The sequence below is a fragment of the Geotrypetes seraphini genome, chromosome 10 (genome assembly GCF_902459505.1).
Source record: "Geotrypetes seraphini chromosome 10, aGeoSer1.1, whole genome shotgun sequence".
NCBI classification, from domain to species: Eukaryota; Metazoa; Chordata; class Amphibia; order Gymnophiona; family Dermophiidae; genus Geotrypetes; species Geotrypetes seraphini.
Window position 1 is genome coordinate 142,360,015 of NC_047093.1, and position 23,217 is coordinate 142,383,231.

General features: G+C 40.9%; 2 protein-coding genes across 2 annotated transcripts; both read left to right on the forward strand.

The window, feature by feature from the left end:
* Positions 1 to 4,200: 4,200 nt before the first annotated feature.
* On the forward strand, positions 4,201 to 11,414 carry LOC117368717 (galactoside 2-alpha-L-fucosyltransferase 2-like). The gene is made up of 2 exons (XM_033962469.1): positions 4,201 to 4,323; positions 9,328 to 11,414. The coding sequence occupies exon 2, from the start codon at positions 9,372 to 9,374 to the stop codon at positions 10,398 to 10,400; it is 1,029 nt and encodes a 342-aa protein (XP_033818360.1). The 5' UTR covers positions 4,201 to 4,323; positions 9,328 to 9,371; the 3' UTR covers positions 10,401 to 11,414.
* LOC117368716 (galactoside 2-alpha-L-fucosyltransferase 2-like) lies at positions 4,245 to 20,989 on the forward strand. Its single transcript, XM_033962468.1, has 3 exons — positions 4,245 to 4,323; positions 15,270 to 15,489; positions 18,954 to 20,989. Exon 3 carries the CDS (start codon positions 18,998 to 19,000, stop codon positions 20,024 to 20,026), a length of 1,029 nt encoding a protein of 342 aa, XP_033818359.1. The 5' UTR covers positions 4,245 to 4,323; positions 15,270 to 15,489; positions 18,954 to 18,997; the 3' UTR covers positions 20,027 to 20,989.
* The last annotated feature ends 2,228 nt before the right edge of the window (positions 20,990 to 23,217 follow it).

A 23,217-nucleotide genomic window follows, 5' to 3' on the forward strand; every position in this document is an offset into this window, starting at 1 on the left:
GGTTTACCCCCCTAAACCTTTAAACCCTCCCTACACCCTCAAATGGCCCCTCAACAGCCCAGACAGGGACAGGTACCCTTGCCAAGGTCTTAGCCATCAGCTGGCTGCTCCAGGCTTGGACATTATCTGAAGCATTAATTACATCTCTTTGACATGGAAAATCTGTTCTCTGCGAAAACTGCCTGCCACCCTCCGCCAACAATAAAACTCAGCTGTGCAGTCAGTGTCAGGTTCCATAGTGCTATGTGCTAGTGCTTCCTGGTACTTCACCTCCATCTCTTTTGCAGTCTCTGTACACTGATAGCTCTCCTCCTCCTCTCACCAGCAGCCTTCATCATAACTAACCCAGAGACCAGCAGGTATAATTACGCCCTTCTTTCTACAGGCAGGCTGTCAAGGAATTCTGGCATAGCCAAGTCCTCTAGGCAGGAGTTTACTCCAGCGCTCTTCTCAGGAGAGAGGCTTTCAAAGAGGACAAAACCCCTCCCTGAGACCCAAGAAATGCAGACAGGTAAGCAGGGGGTGGGGTGGGCACAAGGTAACAGAAATCATCCATCAGGTCTAGGAATAATGTCAGCATAGAATATGAAGCAAGATAAAGTGGCATCAACCTTTGGAGAATGAGTGAGACTGAAAGAGCAAGAGTTAGAGAGGTACTGAGCAAAGATACCGCAGAGAAGAAAGCACACAGACCTTATAGAGGAAAATATTCCTATAGGGGAATTACTGCTGGGACTGTGTAATGGTCTTATTTAGAGGACTTTCCTAAAGGAGAAGGAATTATTGCTAGTACTGTACAAAGATCTTCTATAGCAGGGTGAATAGAAATGGTTAGAAAGAAATTGTTGTTACAACTGATACTGGAGCTATTTGGAAACTCCTGTCTCTTGACTGGTTTTAGGATTTTCTCTGGGTATAATTTTCTATATTCTTGAAAACAAGATCACTTCAGATTTGTCTGTAAGGAGCAAAACATTAGCCCCCTTGACTTATTTTCCTATTTATCAAATGTCAAAGTTTTCAGGGTGATTTTTATATATAGATTTGCCACCTAATTCCATGTCCTAAGGAAGAAAGTATTCTGGGCTTGGTTTTACCCCAGTGAATCATGGGACTTGTAGTTTTTGGTTGTTCCCTTTGGTTTAGATCAGGGGTGTCCAATGTCGGTCCTCGAGGGCCGCAGTCCAGTCGGGTTTTCAGGATTTCCCCAATGAATATGCATGAGATCTATTAGCATACAATGAAAGCAGTGCATGCAAATAGACCTCATGTATATTCATTGGGGAAATCCTGAAAACCCAAATGGACTGCGGCCCTCGAGGACCGACATTGGACACCCCTGGCTTAGATAGAAAATCAAAACCACAAGTCCCAGGATTCATTGGGGCAAAATCAGGACTGGATAAGCCTCTTTCTTATAAGACTTGACCTGCCTGATGACCTAATTTTAACATTTAATAACTTTTTTAAATTCTCCAGGTGAAGTAAAGTCATTCTAGGGATCTTGTTTTCAGAGGATGAATTATTTAGATGCATTCCTAATTCTTTTCCCTGTAGACCTTTATTCTGAGTGTGCAAATCCTTTTAAAATTTGTCCTCTGCAAGGAAGCAGGAGGAGACCTAAAGTCCTGGAAACCTTTTCCAAAAATTCAGCTCTGAAGAAGGTGAACTGAATCCCCAGCCAGAATGGGGATTTGAACCATGTGTGTATGTGGGTGGAGGAGGATTAATTTCAAACATGTCTAATCTGATCTAGAAAGAGAACGCCCTTGAAAGAGTTTGGCAGGTTTGGGATGGAAGTTAAATCGTAAGCCAGGGTCATTGGTGAAGAATTAATCCCAAGATTATTGCAATTCTGTCTATATTAGTTTAAACAAGGACAGCTTAAATCGACTCCAATTGATTGCGGCAAAATTGATTTTTGGAAAGAGAAATTTTGATCTTGTGTCTCCTTTGTTAAGGCAACTTCACTGGCTTTACTGTCTATTTCAGAATGCAATTTAAATACGCTTGTGTAATTTTCAAACTCTTATATGGTATATTTGCATCCCTACTGCCTTGATCCCTGAACACCCAAAGATCTCTCAATTCAAGAAATATTCAAAAATATAAACTCTCCTTTTCCATCTTTTAAGGGAATAAGATCAACAGGTAAGTATAGACTCGTAGGGTCTGGAATGGAATTCCATCTATTAGAACACTTGTCTCTCTTCAGACTTTCCGTAGGTCTATGAAAAGGCTTTTATTTCAACAGTACTTTGATAATCTCAGAGAATATGAATAATCTTCACTTGCTATCGATTGTGAACTCATTTATAAGATGGCAGAAACTCTTGGATTAACTCCATCTCGCTTTCAATTCAAATACAGTAAAACCTTGGATTGCTAGTAACTTGGCAAGACAAGCAAAACATGTTATTAAATTTTAACTTGATATACAAGTAAGATCTTGCAATGCAAGTACCTGAGGGTGACTGGGAGGGGAGATTAAATATATTGGAGCAACGGTGGATCTATCGTTTGAACACTGTCACCCCTAATGGGTTAAATAATGAACTTGAGTGGGCTTCCCTGTTATAGGAGGTTGGTTCCTGGGGGTATTCCTCGTAGCATCGTTCCATTTATAATATAACTGAGAATATAATAGTTAAGTGATGTACGTTCTGATGTCAGACGCTGACGTCCCAGAACGGATGGGACGTTGACGTCGGGGATGTGGAGCGTTTAAATTTGTGGGTTAAGAGCGGGGTCGCCATTCCGTCTTAGATGCAATGGTCGATTTGAATGGTGTAAAGAGGTAGGAAAATAGAGATGAATGAAGAGGTTTTTTTTAAATGCATTAAGACTATTTAAAGGTGTAAAATATGCACTAAAATTTAGCATTAGGTTATGGAGACTTAGGTGTCTTTTTTATCTCTTTAGGGAGTGGTAACCTTGAGAAAGCCCTTTGACTTATACAGGCAGAACATGTTGGCGATTCTACCCCTGTTGAAAAGCATCTTTTGCACAGCTAAATACTTTTAGTACATATTGATTTAAGCTAAATATTTAAGTTTATTAAATGATAATCATCAAAAACAATTAAAGTATTTATTGAACTGGATTCGATGACGAGTGGGAGCATAAAGCCCAGCCCAATGAGAGTAGTTTGAGTGCTTGGTGGCCCGCTGAGGACCAGTAAGACTTGTTATAACCTTGGAGAATAAAGTACGGCATGAATGTGAGATAATTTCTTACATTTGACTATATTGGATATTGGAGTGTTCTTCATTCAAATTCATTTAAATAGTGCCTATGGTCACATTACAGTATACACGTGTCACATCATCACAACTGAGCCGATGGTGGTTCTCTCTCTCTCTCTGACACTGCAGGAGTGTAGCGACTGTTCTAAATAAGCAAGGTCTTGCAATACGAGTACATACAGTATTTTCTATTAAAGTTTTTGGGTTGTGGAGTTTCCATTATTTCTTATTAGTGTTTTGGATTACAAGCATGTTTTTGGAACGAATTGTGCTCGCAAACCAAGGTTTTACTGTACTCTATAATCAGATATTTACTTGTTAACCAAGCCGAGCTCCCTATAGGAGATAATGCGGTGTACAGACTTAAGTCTTAGATTAGATTAGATCTGGTCCTGAACCTTGACCCGGACATTTCCTTCCACTGATTCTTGCTGCTTTTCGTTTCCTGCCTGAGAGTTTGATGTGTGTCTCTCTCTCCTTAGGAGAAAATTTCTCAGATCTAGGTGACCTGCACTGCCCCTGAACTCCGGGAAGGGGATCCCACTGGGTAGGGTGAGCAGGTTACCCATTCCAGAAGGGATTTTTTTTTTGGCCAGTCCTGGATTTCTGCCAACTTCATCCTGGTGCATTATAGAACCTACAGTACTGATGTCAATGAATAGAATCCTGGACTACAACTCCCACACTGCTTTGAGATGTAATTTTAAAACCAGGAATGGCCAAAAAGTCTCCCTTCTGGAATGGGTAACGTTGCCTCACAGTTGACACTCAGACACTGAATCCCTCTCCTGTCCCATTCTAGTTGAATCAAATTAATACTAATTATATAACTTGACATTTTTTTTCCTCTTCCTGCAGGTGCTCAACCAGTAGAGTTTGCTGGCTCTGAATAATGAATATGCAAATACAGCAAGCCACCTTTTTGTGACACGTGGTTCTATCCCATGAAGATTTTCATTGGAACATTAGATGTGTCCAGCTGGGTCAGACCAATGATCCATGATCCTGAACATTGCAAAAAGGGAGCCGGCAGGACCAAGCGATAATCGTTAATAGACTGGAGTGTGCGTTGTGAAGTGTAAGGAATAGTTAAACAGGGAAGATAATTAGGTTAACCATATGAAAGAGAGTAGAAAGTAAATTGATGTGTTTTTATTTTAACAAAGAATTCCAAACACAAGATAATTCTATAATGATTAAATGGGAGTGGCAAATAAGTTACTTTTGGAAACTAAGCTTGTGAGGTAAGAAATTGGGAACCTGATTCACTAAACTTCGCCTTCTTGGAGACCCAGGGAGGGAAACGAAAACTTCAGTGACTCAGTCCCTGGGTCTCCGGGAAGATGACGTTTAGTGGATCAGGTTCCAACTTCGACTGATGTAAAAGTCTCACCGACAGTTAACTTTTCAGCCCGTATATCCACAAATCCTTCACCTGGCTTTGTTCCAAGAAAAGGCCATGGCACGACCTGTTTTGGTAACCAAAAGCCTCTGGGAAATACTGATTGACAATTATACAAGGAGATGAAGGTGGATGGTTTGGCACAGGTTCAGTACATGAAAAGTGAAATATCTTAAGTGTTAATGCTTCTCGGGCATGTTTGCCAACAAGATTTGAGGTTGATCCAAATTAATCCTTTATAAATCCCCCCAAAACCCCAGGTTGTGCTAACCTTGGGCTAGATTCACTAAGAAAACCGATCATGTACCGATCGGTTTGCGCTCACTTTCCAACTATAGCTCAATTCACTTACCTTCCTCCAGACCCCATCCGCACCCGATCTGATCTGCGCCTGCAAATGAGTAAAAAGGCATGTAAATTTCTTAAGGAATCGATTCATGAAACCATTTCATCCAAACCGACTGGCCTTTCCAATCCAAAACGTTTTGACCAGTCGCTTTACATCCTCAACGACTTCCTGCCTAGGAACTGCCGCATGCATGTTAAGAACCCCATTAAAAATATATATCTACTCTGCAAAAAATCCAAAATATATATAAACTTTAAATATATGTAAACTTTCATGTACATAAGCATTAGAAATCTTTTTTTAATTTTTTTTGGAATACGCATAGCGAGCACGGGAGTGAATCTCGGATTTGTAATGCGCATGGCGAGAAAATCACAGATTAACTCCGTGCTCTCCTTGCGCATTGTACATTTCATATATCAATGCCAAATTTAAAAAAATATCAAAGATACCTTTTAAGGGCCAACTATCCCTCCTCCCTTCTTCCAGCTAGATTGCTGCGTGCATCAGAGGTCACGGGGTCGCCTTTGTTTGCTTCGTGCTTTATGGCAGAGAAAGCCACACAGCCTCCTGGGATTCGTAGGCTGTATATAATAGCGCGTGATCCCAGCGCATTCAACTGCTGTGCCTTCTAGCAACTTAACAGTTCTTTTCTTGAGTTGTTAAGCTGTTTGGAATTGTTAAGTTGTTTGGAAGCGCGCAATAAACTTCGAGATCAATCCATAAAAATAGGACAAACTTGAAGAATTCCATAGCTCGCTCACAAACCTCTGATGCTATTTCTCCTTAAATCTTTCCAACAAATTTTACTAAAACCTACGGTCACAGCTTATACAGCTTGCAACAACACTTAAGAGGCTGGTAAAAACTATAGTTCTTATATTGCATTTTTTACAATAACAATGCTTTGTGGTAGGCACATTCGGAGCCCGCCAATGACACCTGCGATTAAACCCCACCCCATTTCTACGCAGTGAAGTCCTAAAGAGCTAGCACATGCATTAAGTGCTTCAAAACCAACAAGGATACAGTGCGCACGTGCGTCGATCGACGTTACAGCGAAATGTGTGCGCAAATGGGGGCGTGTTTAAGATTTGGGAGTTGGGTGATGTCCTAGCGGAACCGCTATCCGCGCTCTTCAATCTCTCCCTTAGTACAGGTAACGTCCCGATGGACTGGAAGACAGCTAACGTCATCCCACTCCACAAGAAAGGCTCCAAGATGGAGATGGCAAATTACAGACCAGTGAGTCTCACATCGATAGTGAGCAAACTAATGGAAACCCTAATCAAACACCAATTGGATAGAATCATGGACGAGGAGAAACTAAGGGATCCCCGCCAGCATGGATTTACTAAGGGGAGATCCTGCCAATCCAACCTGATCAGCTTCTTTGACTGGGTGACGAGGAAGCTGGATGCTGGTGAGTCCCTGGACATTGTCTACCTAGATTTCAGCAAAGCATTTGATAGCGTACCACACCGCAGGTTGCTAAGCAAGATGAGTTCTTTAGGTTTGGGCGACACATTGACAAATTGGGTTGGGAACTGGCTTGGAGGTAGGCTTCAGAGGGTAGTGGTGAATGGCACCCCCTCCGAAATGTCAGAGGTGATAAGTGGAGTGCCACAGGGCTCCGTCCTGGGCCCGATCTTGTTCAACATCTACATAGGAGACTTGACAGAAGGGCTCCGAGGAAGAATAACTTTATTCGCCGATGATGCCAAGCTAAGCAATGTAGTGAACAAGAGCACAACAGACAATAATTCAATGGCGGATGACATGATGCATGACCTACTTCTACTGGAGCACTGGTCTAGGTCCTGGCAACTCAGTTTCAATGCCAAAAAATGCAAAGTCATGCACCTGGGAAGCTGAAATCCACGCAAACTTTACACCCTAAATGGCGAGATCTTGACAAAAACTGAAGCAGAAAGAGACTTAGGAGTGATTGTCAGGGAAGACATGAAGTCTGCAAATCAAGTTGAGCAAGCTTCATCCAAAGCAAGGCAAATCATAGGTTGCATACGCAGGAGTTTCGTCAGCCGTAAACCGGAAGTCATTATGCCACTGTATAGATCCATGGTGAGACCGCACCTGGAGTACTGTGTACAATTTTGGAAGCCACATTACCGCAAGGATGTACTGAGACTGGAATCGGTCCAGAGAATGGCCACCAGGATGGTCTCGGGACTCAAGGAGCTCCCGTACGAGGAGCGGTTAGGGAAGTTGCAGCTCTACTCACTCGAGGAACGTAGAGAGAGGGGAGATATGATCGAGACATTCAAGTACCTCACGGGTCGCATCGAAGTAGAAGAGGATATCTTCTTTTTCAAGGGTCCCGCGGCAACAAGGGGACATCAGTGGAAAATCAGGGGCGGGAAACTGCACGGTGACACTAGGAAGTTCTTCTTCACAGAAAGGGTGGTTGATCGCTGGAATAGTCTTCCACTTCAGGTTATTGAGGCCAGAAGCGTGCCAGATTTTAAGGCCAAATGGGACAAACATGTGGGATCTATCCGCAAAGATAGATAGGGAGGGTCATTGGAGTGGGCAGACTTGATGGGCCGTGGCCCTTATCTGCCGTCTATTTCTATGTTTCTATGTTTTCTATGAATGGAAAAGCTTTACTGAATTGATCGGCCAGAATGACTCGGAAACAGATATGACACGAATCGGATAGATTTGTGGACTTTAATGAATCTAGGCCCTTATTCTTTTCTGGCTTTATGATACACATTATTATCATTTCATGCCTGGCTGCCTTTGATTCAAAGGGACAAAGCAGTCAACTCAGGAGAGGTTAAGAGAATGGGAGTGAGGTTTGGATATCCAGGAACAGAGTGAGAGAGGTGTACTTTTTGCTTCAGTCAGTCAGATCAGGAGACTGTTGGAGGAGGGATGAACACAGCTCATGCTTCCCCAGCCCGGTTAACTCTGCAGGAGCTACTGGCAACAGTCTGCTGAGGTTAACCTTCAGCCCTGGCATGGAGATAAGCTTAGCCTAGTGGTTTGTCCAGGGGCCTATGTCAGTTCTATCATGGTATATTACAGTGACGATCAAACACTAACAATGAAAGTCACTTTCCAATTTCACACAAAAGAGTTCACTATGTCTGAGAGATTTCTGTAGGAAAAATATGATATGCCTGTGACATGCAGGCTGTAGCTACCATGACTGTGGTCTCTAGCAGCAGGTCAGTTTATTTATTTATTTATTGTAGTATTTATATACCACTTATAGCCTAAGTGGTTTTACATTCAAGTACTCAAGCATTTTTCCATGTCGGTCCCAGTGGGCTCACAATCTGTATAATGTACCTGGGGCAATGGAGGATTGAGTGATTTGCCCAGGGTCACAAGGAGCAGTGGGGATTTGAATCCATAACCTCAGGGAGCTGAGGCTGTAGCTTTAACCATGCACCACTCTAGAAATCAAAATTAGGTAAAAGCGAGCCAAGTCTAGGACAATGAAGCCATTGTGACATCACTGATGAGGTTGGCTCTTTTTGGTGGAAACATAAGGAAGTTCTTCTTCACCCAGAGAGTGGTAGAAAATTGGAGCGCGCTTTCGGAGTCTGTTATAGGGGAAAACACCTTCCAGGGATTCAAGACAAAGTTGGACAAGTTCCTGCTAAACTGGAACGTACGCAGGTACGTACGCTGGACTCATTTAGAGCACTGGTCTTTGACCTGGGGGCTGCCTTGTGAGCAGACTGCTGGGCACAATGGACCACTGGTCTAACCCAGCAGTGGCAATTCTTGTGTTCAATTTTCTATACTATTCTGTGAGGAGAGCTCAGAATGATTTACATGAGTTAATTCAGGTGCTCAAGCATTTTTCCATGTCTGTCCCAGCATGCTCACAATCTATCTAATGTACCTGGAGCAATGGGGGGATTAAGTGATTTGCCCAGGGTCACAAGGTGCAGCGTGGGATTTGAATACATAACTTCAGGCTGTAGCTTTAACCACTGCACCACTCTAGAAATCGAAATGTGGTAAAAGTGAGCCAAGTCTAGGACAATGAAGCCACTGTGACATCACTGATGAGGTTGGCTCTTATTGGTGGAATGAGGCATTATGATGTCACAATACCAACTCTGGGTTTTATATATTTCTGAGTTTATATTTTAATAATGGGATATAATAGCATGATATTGTTTTGGTTTATATATATATATATATATATATATATATATATATATATATATATATATATATATATATATATATATATAAATGCTTTCTTTGCAAGCTTTCTTGAGCTCTTTGGTACATTATGGTATAGAAAGATTATATTTTCCTGTTACTCTTTCATTTTTCTTTCCTAGGCCAGCCTCAGATCTCAGTGAAGAGGAAAGAGGCAACCTTCAGGATGTCCTGGAAGCATTACATCATTGGGATCTTCCTCCTGGGTGTCTTCTCTCTATCTGTAATATTTCAACTCAGTAATAAGAGGGTCGTTGAACGAAGTAAAGAGCTCCTGGATGCTTCTCTCATGCCAAGTAACACAAACAAGCCATGCAAAACCAAGAAGGGGAAGGGCATTTGGACAGTGTACAGCAGTGGTCGCTTGGGCAACCAATTGGGACAATTTGCCACACTGTATGCCTTGGCAAAACTTAATGGTTATGAGGCCTACATACAGCAGGAAACCTTTGACTGGTTGGCCCCAATCTTCAAGATCAGCCTACCAGTGCTACATAAAAATGTGGTTGATAAGATACCTTGGAAATACCATAACGTCCATGACTGGATGTCAGAGGAATACATGTACATTGAAGAGAAATACGTAATGATCACAGGCTACCCTAGTTCATGGACCTTCTACCACCACATCCGAGAGGAGATCCTCCGGGAGTTCACCTTCCATGACTTCATCAGAGATGAGACCAACAAGTATTTAGAGCAAGTGAAAGGGACAAGGAAGAATGCCACTTTCATTGGGGTTCACGTGCGAAGGGGGGACTTTCTCAATGTAATGCCCAATATTTGGAAAGGAGTAGTGGCAGACAAGACCTATCTGGAGAAGGCAATGAGCTATTTCCGTAATAAGTATCAGGAACCCATCTTTCTGGTGACCAGTAATGGAATGGAGTGGTGTAAGGAGAACATTGATGCTTCTAGAGGAGATGTCCACTTCTCTGGGGATGGGGTGGAGTCCTCACCTGGGAAGGACTTTGCCATCCTTGCTCATTGTAACCACACTATCATGACCGTTGGCACCTTTGGTTACTGGGCGAGCTACATGGTAGGAGGGGAGACCATTTACCTCGCCAACTTCACTCTACCAGAGTCTGAATTCTTGAAAGTCTTCCATTACGATGCTGTTTTCCTACCAGAGTGGAAGGGGATCCCTGCTGACCTTTCACCTCTTCTTCAAAAGCTAAATAAAACAAATTAACCCTTTTCTCCTCTCACTTGCCAAAATCTGAATAAATCGGGGATCTTTCTAGGGCATATTTGGTAAATTCCTGGAAGCAAACTTGAGAAATTAAAATGATGCATGATTCAGAGTAAATGTCAGGTCCTTTGAGTCCGAGGACCTCAGAAGTATGAGCAGAAATTGAATTCTATCATGAGGATTCATTTTAAAAATTCTGCCTTTTGCTATTGTGGTCAGAGGTAGAGAATGACATGGGGAAAAAAATTTTTCCCCGTCTCGGCCCCGTTCCATCTCCGCAAGCTCGATCTCCATCCCCACGAGCTCGGTTCCCGTCCCTGCAAATTTTTCTAGTTTTTTATTTATTCTGATTATTCATTACATTATTAACAAATATTCATGAATATCCACAGAACATCTGTATATACATACACTGACACATAAATCTGGAAATTAATCAACCATGATCTAGTCCACATTATAATGGTCGCCAGGTTTTAAATAGGAAATTATATCATACTATTATAGTCTACCATCATGACAGACAAATTTGTAGATTAGTTCCTATATCATACAACATCCTCCTAACTGAAAAACAGCAAATTAGAAATTAAACTTTTAATAAAGTTTTTCCCTTAATAAAATCTTCTAGCTAAACTGGATCAAAAAATATATATTTATCACTACCATACCATGGGAATTTTAAAAAGAAAATGGCTCCAACTGTCAAAACTTTAGGCTTTAGCTGAAGGAATTGTTTCCTTTTAAATTGAGTATGTCTTGAGACATCAGGAAAAATTGTTATTCGTTGGCCACAGAACAGATCTTGCGTTTTCAACTTCCTGACTTATAAGTAGCTTTGAAACAGCTAACACTTCTTCTGAAGCGATCCCCCTTCCTGTCTTTACCACTCCTCAATCACCGTTCTTTTGTAATAATTTTTATTTCGATGTATTTTAAATAACCTCTCCCTCCCCTATTTTCCTTCTGTTTCATGTTCATTAATCTGAATTTGTCCAATATATTTAATATTTGATGAATTATTGTTTTTATTTACTTATTTTAACTGTTTCCTATAATTTTTTAGAATGTACACCATCTAGACCAGTGGTTCCCAACCCTGTCCTGGAGGAACACCAGGCCAAATGACTTTTCAGGCTAGCCCTAATGAATATGCATGAAGCAAATTTGCATGCCTATCACTTCCATCATATGCAAATCTCTCTCATGCATATTCATTAGAGTTAGCCTGAAAACCCGATTGGCCTGGTGTTCCTCCAGGACAAGGTTGGGAATCACTGATCTAGACATGTATTTTTATAGACGGTCTATAAAAAATAAAGAAACTTGAAACTTGAAAATAGCCTGTTTCTCTAATTCTATCTTGAAAGCCACAAGAAGTGTTGCCCATTTATTTATTATGTCTTTAGAAGATTCGAGAAACTGGGATATGTTTAAACTATCAGGTGAAACTAATTTGTCCATATCACCTTCTTCTGCTATTTCCTTAGAGCAGGGGTAGGGAACTCCAGTTGGGTTTTCATGATTCTCCAATGAATATGCCTTGAAAGCAGTGCATGCAAATAGATCTGCATATTCATTGGGGAAATCCTGAAAACCCGACTGGAATACGGCTCTCGAGGACCGGAGTTCCCTACCCCTGCCTTAGAGACTCTTGAGATATAAGAGAGATTATCTGGTTCAAAAGTTTCCACATTAGCATAATGTAGTATTTCCCTCAAATACAATCTCAAGAGTTATAATGGAGATAGGTAATGTGTAATAGGAAAATTTAAAACAGGGGTGTCCAATGTCGGTCCTCGAGGGCCGCAGTCCAGTCGGGATTTCAGGATTTCCCCAATGAATATGCATGAGATCTATTAGCATACAATGAAAGCAGTGCATGCAAATAGACCTCATGTATATTCATTGGGGAAATCCTGAAAACCCAAATGGACTGCGGCCCTCGAGGACCGACATTGGACACCCCTGGCTTAGATAGAAAATCAAAACCACAAGTCCCAGGATTCATTGGGGCAAAATCAGGACTGGATAAGCCTCTTTCTTATAAGACTTGACCTGCCTGATGACCTAATTTTAACATTTAATAACTTTTTTAAATTCTCCAGGTGAAGTAAAGTCATTCTAGGGATCTTGTTTTCAGAGGATGAATTATTTAGATGCATTCCTAATTCTTTTCCCTGTAGACCTTTATTCTGAGTGTGCAAATCCTTTTAAAATTTGTCCTCTGCAAGGAAGCAGGAGGAGACCTAAAGTCCTGGAAACCTTTTCCAAAAATTCAGCTCTGAAGAAGGTGAACTGAATCCCCAGCCAGAATGGGGATTTGAACCATGTGTGTATGTGGGTGGAGGAGGATTAATTTCAAACATGTCTAATCTGATCTAGAAAGAGAACGCCCTTGAAAGAGTTTGGCAGGTTTGGGATGGAAGTTAAATCGTAAGCCAGGGTCACTGGTGAAGAATTAATCCCAAGATTATTGCAATTCTGTCTATATTAGTTTGAACAAGGACAGCTTAAATCGACTCCAATTGATTGCGGCAAAATTGATTTTTGGAAAGAGAAATTTTGATCTTGTGTCTCCTTTGTTAAGGCAACTTCACTGGCTTTACTGTCTATTTCAGAATGCAATTTAAATACGCTTGTGTAATTTTCAAACTCTTATATGGTATATTTGCATCCCTACTGCCTTGATCCCTGAACACCCAAAGATCTCTCAATTCAAGAAATATTCAAAAATATAAACTCTCCTTTTCCATCTTTTAAGGGAATAAGATCAACAGGTAAGTATAGACTCGTAGGGTCTGGAATGGAATTCCATCTATTAGAACACTTGTCTCTCTTCAGACTTTCCGTAGGTCTATGAAAAGGCTTTTATTTCAACAGTACTTTGATAATCTCAGAGAATATGAATAATCTTCACTTGCTATCGATTGTGAACTCATTTATAAGATGGCAGAAACTCTTGGATTAACTCCATCTCGCTTTCAATTCAAATACAGTAAAACCTTGGATTGCTAGTAACTTGGCAAGACAAGCAAAACATGTTATTAAATTTTAACTTGATATACAAGTAAGATCTTGCAATGCAAGTGCCTGAGGGTGACTGGGAGGGGAGATTAAATATATTGGAGCAACGGTGGATCTATCGTTTGAACACTGTCACCCCTAATGGGTTAAATAATGAACTTGAGTGGGCTTCCCTGTTATAGGAGGTTGGTTCCTGGGGGTATTCCTCGTAGCATCGTTCCATTTATAATATAACTGAGAATATAATAGTTAAGTGATGTACGTTCTGATGTCAGACGCTGACGTCCCAGAACGGATGGGACGTTGACATCGGGGATGTGGAGCGTTTAAATTTGTGGGTTAAGAGCGGGGTCGCCATTCCTTCTTAGATGCAGTGGTCGGTTTGAATGGTGTAAAGAGGTAGGAAAATAGAGATGAATGAAGAGGGTTTTTTTAAAGGCATTAAGACTATTTAAAGGTGTAAAATATGCACTAAAATTTAGCATTAAGTTATGGAGACTTAGGTGTCTTTTTTATCTCTTTAGGGCAGGGGTGTCAAAGTCCCTCCTCAAGGGCCTAAATCCAGTCGGGTTTTCAGGATTTCCCCAATGAACATGCATGAGATCTATTTGCATGCACTGCTTTCATTGTATGCTAATAGATCTCATGCATATTCATTGGGGAAATCCTGAAAACCCGACTGGATTGCGGCCCTCAAGGAGGGACTTTGACATCCCTGCTTTAGGGAGTGGTAACCTTGAGAAAGCCCTTTGACTTATACAGGCAGAACATGTTGGTGATTCTACCCCTGTTGAAAAGCGTCTTTTGCACAGCTAAATACTTTTAGTATATATTGATTTAAGCTAAATATTTAAGTTTATTAAATGATAATCATCAAAAACAATTAAAGTATTTATTGAACTGGATTCGATGACGAGTGGGAGCATAAAGCCCAGCCCAATGAGAGTAGTTTGAGTGCTTGGTGGCCCGCTGAGGACCAGTATGACTAGTTATAACCTTGGAGAATAAAGTACGGCATGAATGTGAGATAATTTCTTACATTTGACTATATTGGATATTGGAGTGTTCTTCATTCAAATTCATTTAAATAGTGCCTATGGTCACTTTACAGTATACACGTGTCACATCATCACAACTGAGCTGATGGTGGTTCTTGAAATACGAGTACATACAGTATTTTCTATTAAAGTTTTTGGGTTGTGGAGTTTCCATTATTTCTTATGAGTGTTTTGGATTACAAGCATGTTTTCAGAACGAATTGTGCTCGCAAACCAAGGTTTTACTGTACTCTATAATCAGATATTCACTTGTTAACCAAGCCGAGCTCCCTATAGGAGATAATGCGGTGTACAGACAGATTAGATTAGATCTGGTCCTGAACCTCGACCCGGACATTTCCTTCCACTGATTCTTGCTGCTTTTCGTTTCCTGCCTGAGAGTTTGATGTGTGTCTCTCTCTCCTTAGGAGAAGATTTCTCAGATCTAGGTGACCTGCACTGCCCCTGAACTCCGGGAAGGGGATCCCACTGGGTAGGGTGAGCAGGTTACCCATTCCAGAAGGGATATTTTTTTTTGGCCAGTCCTGGATTTCTGCCAACTTCATCCTGGTGCATTATAGAACCTACAGTACTGATGTCAATGAATAGAATCCTGGACTACAACTCCCACACTGCTTTGAGATGTAATTTTAAAACCAGGACTGGCCAAAAAGTCTCCCTTCTGGAATGGGTAACGTTGCCTCACAGTTGACACTCAGACACTGAATCCCTCTCCTGTCCCATTCTAGTTGAATCAAATTAATACTAATTATATAACTTGACATTTTTTTTCCTCTTCCTGCAGGTGCTCAACCAGTAGAATTTGCTGGCTTTGAATAATGAATATGCAAATACAGCAAGCCACCTTTTTGTGACACGTGGTTCTATCCCATGAAGATTTTCATTGGAACATTAGATGTGTCCAGCTGGGTCAGACCAATGATCCATGATCCTGAACATTGCAAAAAGGGAGCCGGCAGGACCAAGCGATAATCGTTAATAGACTGGAGTGTGCGTTGTGAAGTGTAAGGAATAGTTAAACAGGGAAGATAATTAGGTTAACCATTTGAAAGGGAGTAGAAAGTAAATTGATGTGTTTTTATTTTAACAAAGAATTCCAAACACAAGATAATTCTATAATGATTAAATGGGAGTGGCAAATAAGTTACTTTTGGAAACTAAGCTTGTGAGGTAAGAAATTGGGAACCTGATTCACTAAACTTCGCCTTCTTGGAGACCCAGGGAGGGAAACGAAAACTTCAGTGACTCAGTCCCTGGGTCTCCGGGAAGATGACGTTTAGTGGATCAGGTTCCAACTTCGACTGATGTAAAAGTCTCACCGACAGTTAACTTTTCAGCCCGTATATCCACAAATCCTTCACCTGGTTTTGTTCCAAGAAAAGGCCCATGGCACGACCTGTTTTGGTAACCAAAAGCCTCTGGGAAATACTGATTGACAATTATACAAGGAGATGAAGGTGGATGGTCTGGCACAGGTTCAGTACATGAAAAGTGAAATATCTTAAGTGTTAATGCTTCTCGGGCATGTTTGCCAACTAGATTTGAGGTTGATTCAAATTAATCCTTTATAAATCCCCCCCAAAACTCCAGGTTGTGCTAACCTTGGGCTAGATTCACTAAGAAAACCGATCATGTACCGATCTGTATGCGCTCACTTTCCAACTATAGCTCAATTCACTAACCTTCCTCCAGACCCCATCTGCACCCGATCTGATCTGCGCCTGCAAATGAGTAAAAAGGCATGTAAATTTCTTAAGGCATCGATTCATGAAACCATTTCATCCAAACCGACTGGCCTTTCCAATCCAAAACGTTTTGACCAGTCGCTTTACATCCTCAACGACTTCCTGCCTAGGAACTGCCGCGTGCATGTTAAGAACCCCATTAAAAATATATATCTACTCTGCAAAAAATCCAAAATATATATAAACTTTAAATATATGTAAACTTTCATGTACATAAGCATTAGAAATCTTTTTTTAATTTTTTTTGGAATACGCATAGCGAGCACGGGAGTGAATCTCGGATTTGTAATGCGCATGGCGAGAAAATCACAGATTAACTCCGTGCTCTCCTTGCGCATTGTACATTTCATATATCAATGCCAAATTTAAAAAAATATCAAAGATACCTTTTAAGGGCCAACTATCCCTCCTCCCTTCTTCCAGCTAGATTGCTGCGTGCATCAGAGGTCACGGGGTCGCCTTTGTTTGCTTCGTGCTTTATGGCAGAGAAAGCCACACAGCCTCCTGGGATTCGTAGGCTGTATATAATAGCGCGTGATCCCAGCGCATTCAACTGCTGTGCCTTCTAGCAACTTAACAGTTCTTTTCTTGAGTTGTTAAGCTGTTTGGAATTGTTAAGTTGTTTGGAAGCGCGCAATAAACTTCGAGATCAATCCATAAAAATAGGACAAACTTGAAGAATTCCATAGCTCGCTCACAAACCTCTGATGCTATTTCTCCTTAAATCTTTCCAACAAATTTTACTAAAACCTACGGTCACAGCTTATACAGCTTGCAACAACACTTAAGAGGCTGGTAAAAACTATAGTTCTTATATTGCATTTTTTACAATAACAATGCTTTGTGGTAGGCACATTCGGAGCCCGCCAATGACATCCACAATTAAACCCCGCCCCATTTCTACACAGTGAAGTCCTATAGAGCTAGCACATGCATTAAGTGCTTCAAAACCAACAAGGATACAGTGCGCACGTGCATCGATCGACGTTACAGCGAAATGTGTGCGCAAATGGGGGCGTGTTTAAGATTTGATCATTTGAATGGAAAAGCTTTACTGAATTGATCGGCCAGAATGACTCGGAAACGGATATGACACGAATCGGATAGATTTGTGGACTTTAGTGAATCTAGGCCCTTATTCTTTTCTGGCTTTATGATACACATTATTATCATTTCATGCCTGGCTGCCTTTGATTCAAAGGGACAAAGCAGTCAACTCAGGAGGCTGTCGGAGGAGAGGTTAGGAGAATGGGAGTGAAGTTTGGATTTCCAGGAACAGAGTGAGAGAGGTGTACTTTTTGCTTCAATCAGTCAGATCAGCAGACTTGGAGGAGGGATGAACACAGCTCATGCTTCCCCAGTCCGGTTAACTCTGCAGGAGCTACTGGCAACAGTCTGCTGAGGTTAACCTTCAGCCCTGGCATGGAGATAAGCTTAGCCTAGTGGTTTGTCCAGGGGCCTATGTCAGTTCTATCATGGTATATTACAGTGACGATCAAACACTAACAATGAAAGTCACTTTCCAATTTCACACAAAAGAGTTCACTATGTCTGAGAGATTTCTGTAGGAAAAATATGATATGCCTGTGACATGCAGGCTGTAGCTACCATGACTGTGGTCTCTAGCAGCAGGTCAGTTTATTTATTTATTTATTGTAGTATTTATATACCACTTATAGCCTAAGTGGTTTTACATTCAAGTACTCAAGCATTTTTCCATGTCGGTCCCAGTGGGCTCACAATCTGTATAATGTACCTGGGGCAATGGAGGATTGAGTGATTTGCCCAGGGTCACAAGGAGCAGTGGGGATTTGAATCCATAACCTCAGGGAGCTGAGGCTGTAGCTTTAACCATGCACCACTCTAGAAATCAAAATTAGGTAAAAGCGAGCCAAGTCTAGGACAATGAAGCCATTGTGACATCACTGATGAGGTTGGCTCTTTTTGGTGGAAACATAAGGAAGTTCTTCTTCACCCAGAGAGTGGTAGAAAATTGGAACGCGCTTTCGGAGTCTGTTATAGGGGAAAACACCTTCCAGGGATTCAAGACAAAGTTGGACAAGTTCCTGCTAAACTGGAACGTACGCAGGTGAGGCTGGACTCATTTAGAGCACTGGTCTTTGACCTGGGGGCTGCCGTGTGAGCAGACTGCTGGGCACAATGGACCACTGGTCTGACCCAGCAGTGGCAATTCTTGTGTTCAATTTTCTATACTATTCTGTGAGGAGAGCTCAAAATGATTTACATGAGTTAATTCAGGTGCTCAAGCATTTTTCCATGTCTGTCCCAGCATGCTCACAATCTATCTAATGTACCTGGAGCAATGGGGGGATTAAGTGATTTGCCCAGGGTCACAAGGTGCAGCGTGGGATTTGAATCCATAACTTCAGGATGCTAAGGCTGTAGCTTTAGCCACTGCACCACTCTAGAAATCGAAATGTGGTAAAAGTGAGCCAAGTCTAGGACAATGAAGCCACTGTGCCATCACTGATGAGGTTGGCTCTTATTGGTGGAATGAGGCATTATGATGTCACAATACCAACTCTGGGTTTTATATATTTCTGAGTTTATATTTTAATAATGGGATATAATAGCATGATATTGTTTTGGTTTATATATATATATATATATATACTTTCTTTGCAAGCTTTCTTGAGCTCTTTGGTACATTATGGTATAGAAAGATTATATTTTCCTGTTACTCTTTCATTTTTATTTCCTAGGCCAGCCTCAGATCTTAGTGAAGAGGAAAGAGGGAGCTTTCAGGATGTCCTGGAAGCATTACATCATTGGGTTCTTCCTCCTGGGTGTCTTCTCTCTATCTGTAATATTTCAACTCAGTAATAAGAGGGTCGGTGAACGAAGTAAAGAGCTCCTGGATGCTTCTCTCATGCCAAGTAACACAAACAAGCCATGCAAAACCAAGAAGGGGAAGGGCATTTGGACAGTGAACAGCAGTGGTCGCTTGGGCAACCAAATGGGACAATTTGCCACACTGTATGCCTTGGCAAAACTTAATGGTTATGAGGCCTACATACAGCAGGAAACCTTTGACTGGTTGGCCCCAATCTTCAAGATCAGCCTACCAGTGCTACATAAAAATGTGGTTGATAAGATACCTTGGAAACACCATTGGGTCCATGACTGGATGTCAGAGGAACACAAGCACATTGAAGGGAAATACGTAATGTTCACAGGCTACCCTTGTTCATGGACCTTCTACCACCACATCCGAGAGGAGATCCTCCGGGAGTTCACCTTCCATGACTTCATCAGAGATGAGACCAACAAGTATTTAGAGCAAGTGAAAGGGACAAGGAAGAATGCCACTTTCATTGGGGTTCACGTGCGAAGGGGGGACTATCTCAATGTAATGCCCAATATTTGGAAAGGAGTAGTTGCAGACAAGACCTACCTGGAGAAGGCAATGAGCTATTTCCGTAATAAGTATCAGGAACCCATCTTTGTGGTGACCAGTAATGGAATGGAGTGGTGTAAGGAGAACATTGATGCTTCTAGAGGAGATGTCCACTTCTCTGGGGATGGGGTAGAGTCCTCACCTGGGAAGGACTTTGCCATCCTTGCTCATTGTAACCACACTATCATGACCATTGGCACCTTTGGTTATTGGGCAAGCTACATGGTAGGAGGGGAGACCATTTACCTCGCCAACTTCACTCTACCAGAGTCTGAATTCTTGAAAGGCTTCCATTACGATGCTGCTTTCTTACCAGAGTGGAAGGGGATCCCTGCTGACCTTTCACCTCTTCTTCAAAAGCTAAATAAAACAAATTAACCCTTTTCTCCTCTCACTTGCCAAAATCTGAATAAATCGGGGATCTTTCTAGGGCATATTTGGTAAATTCCTGGAAGCAAACTTGAGAAATTAAAATGATGCATGATTCAGAGTAAATGTCAGGTCCTTTGAGTCCGATGACCTCAGAAGTATGAGCAGAAATTGAATTCTATCATGAGGATTCATTTTAAAAATTCTGCCTTTTGCTATTGTGGTCAGAGGTAGAGAATGACACGGGGAAAAAAATGTTTCCCCGTCTCGGCCCCGTTCCATCTCCGCAAGCTCGATCTCCATCCCCACGAGCTTGGTTCCCGTCCCTGCAAATTTTTCTAATTTTTTATTTATTCTGATTATTCATTACATTATTAACAAATATTCATGAATATCCACAGAACATCTGTATATACATACACTGACACATAAATCTGGAAATTAATCAACCATGATCTAGTCCACATTATAATGGTCGCCAGGTTTTAAATAGGAAATCATATCATTCTATTATAGTTTACCATCATGACAGACAAATTTGTAGATTAGTTCCTATATCATACAACATCCTCCTAAATGAAAAACAGCAAATTAGAAATTAAACTTTTAATAAAGTTTTTCTCTTAATAAAATCTTCTAGCTAAACTGGATCAAAAAATATATATTTGTCACTACCATACCATGGGAATTTTAAAAAGAAAATGGCTCCAACTGTCAAAACTTTAGGCTTTAGCTGAAGGAATTGTTTCCTTTTAAATTGAGTATGTCTAGAGACATCAGGAAAAATTGTTATTCGTTGGCCACAGAACAGATCTTGCGTTTTCAACTTCCTGACTTATAAGTAGCTTTGAAACAGCTAACACTTCTTCTGAAGCGATCCCCCTTTCTGTCTTTATCACTCCTCAATCACCGTTCTTTTTTAATAATTTTTATTTCGATGTATTTTAAATAACCTCTCCCTCCCCTATTTTCCTTCTGTTTCATGTTCATTAATCTGAATTTGTCCAATATATTTAAAAAATGCTTGAGTACCTGATTGTAACAACCGCTTAGATAACCTTGATAGGCGGTATATAAAATCCTAATAAACTTAACTTAAACTTAATATTTGATGAATTATTGTTTTTATTTATTTATTTTAACTGTTTCCTATAATTTTTTAGAATGTACACCATCTAGACCAGTGGTTCCCAACCCTGTCCTGGAGGAACACCAGGCCAATTGGGTTTTCAGGCTAGCCCTAATGAATATGCATGAAGCAAATTTGCATGCCTATCACTTCCATCATATGCAAATCTCTCTCATGCATATTCATTAGGGCTAGCCTGAAAACCCGATTGGCCTGGTGTTCCTCCAGGACAGGGTTGGGAATCACTGATCTAGACATGTATTTTTATAGACGGTCTATAAAAAAATAAAGAAACTTGAAAATAGCCTGTTTCTCTAATTCTATCTTGAAAGCCACAAGAAGTGTTGCCCATTTATTTATTATGTCTTTAGAAGATTCGAGAAACTGGGATATGTTTAAACTATCAGGTGAAACTAATTTGTCCATATCACCTTCTTCTGCTATTTCCTTAGAGCAGGGGTAGGGAACTCCAGTCGGGTTTTCATGATTTTTCCAATGAATATGCCTTGAAAGCAGTGCATGCAAATAGATCTGCATATTCATTGGGGAAATCCTGAAAACCCGACTGGAATACGGCTCTCGAGGACCGGAGTTCCCTACCCCTGCCTTAGAGACTCTTGAGATATAAGAGAGGTTATCTGGTTCAAAAGTTTCCACATTAGCATAATGTAGTATTTCCCTCAAATACAATCTCAAGAGTTATAATGGAGATAGGTAATGTGTAATAGGAAAATTTAAAACAGGGGTGTCCAATTCGGTCCTCGAGGGCCACAGTCCAGTCGGGTTTTCAGGATTTCCCCAATGAATATGCATGAGATCTATTAGCATACAATGAAAGCAGTGCATGCAAATAGACCTCATGTATATTCATTGGGGAAATCCTGAAAACCCAAATGGACTGCGGCCCTCGAGGACCGACATTGGACACCCCTGGCTTAGATAGAAAATCAAAACCACAAGTCCCAGGATTCATTGGGGCAAAATCAGGACTGGATAAGCCTCTTTCTTATAAGACTTGACCTGCCTGATGACCTAATTTTAACATTTAATAACTTTTTTAAATTCTCCAGGTGAAGTAAAGTCATTCTAGGGATCTTGTTTTCAGAGGATGAATTATTTAGATGCATTCCTAATTCTTTTCCCTGTAGACCTTTATTCTGAGTGTGCAAATCCTTTTAAAATTTGTCCTCTGCAAGGAAGCAGGAGGAGACCTAAAGTCCTGGAAACCTTTTCCAAAAATTCAGCTCTGAAGAAGGTGAACTGAATCCCCAGCCAGAATGGGGATTTGAACCATGTGTGTATGTGGGTGGAGGAGGATTAATTTCAAACATGTCTAATCTGATCTAGAAAGAGAACGCCCTTGAAAGAGTTTGGCAGGTTTGGGATGGAAGTTAAATCGTAAGCCAGGGTCACTGGTGAAGAATTAATCCCAAGATTATTGCAATTCTGTCTATATTAGTTTGATCAAGGACAGCTTAAATCGACTCCAATTGATTGCAGCAAAATTGATTTTTTGGAAAGAGAAATTTTGATCTTGTGTCTCCTTTGTTAAGGCAACTTCACTGGCTTTACTGTCTATTTCAGAATGCAATTTAAATACGCTTGTGTAATTTTCAAACTCTTATATGGTATATTTGCATCCCTACTGCCTTGATCCCTGAACACCCAAAGATCTCTCAATTCAAGAAATATTCAAAAATATAAACTCTCCTTTTCCATCTTTTAAGGGAATAAGATCAACAGGTAAGTATAGACTCGTAGGGTCTGGAATGGAATTCCATCTATTAGATCACTTGTCTCTCTTCAGACTTTCCATAGGTCTATGAAAAGGCTTTTATTTCAACAGTACTTTGATAATCTCAGAGAATATGAATAATCTTCACTTGCTATCGATTGTGAACTCATTTATAAGATGGCAGAAACTCTTGGATTAACTCCATCTCGCTTTCAATTCAAATACAGTAACACCTTGGATTGCTAGTAACTTGGCAAGACAAGCAAAATGTGTTATTAAATTTTAACTTGATATACAAGTAAGGTCTTGCAATGCAAGTGCCTGAGGGTGACTGGG

Bases quoted from the DNA above. Each gene is read 5' to 3' on its own strand.
- LOC117368717 (XM_033962469.1), top strand. From the start codon at position 9,372: ATGTCCTGGAAGCATTACATCATTGGGATCTTCCTCCTGGGTGTCTTC.
- LOC117368716 (XM_033962468.1), top strand. From the start codon at position 18,998: ATGTCCTGGAAGCATTACATCATTGGGTTCTTCCTCCTGGGTGTCTTC.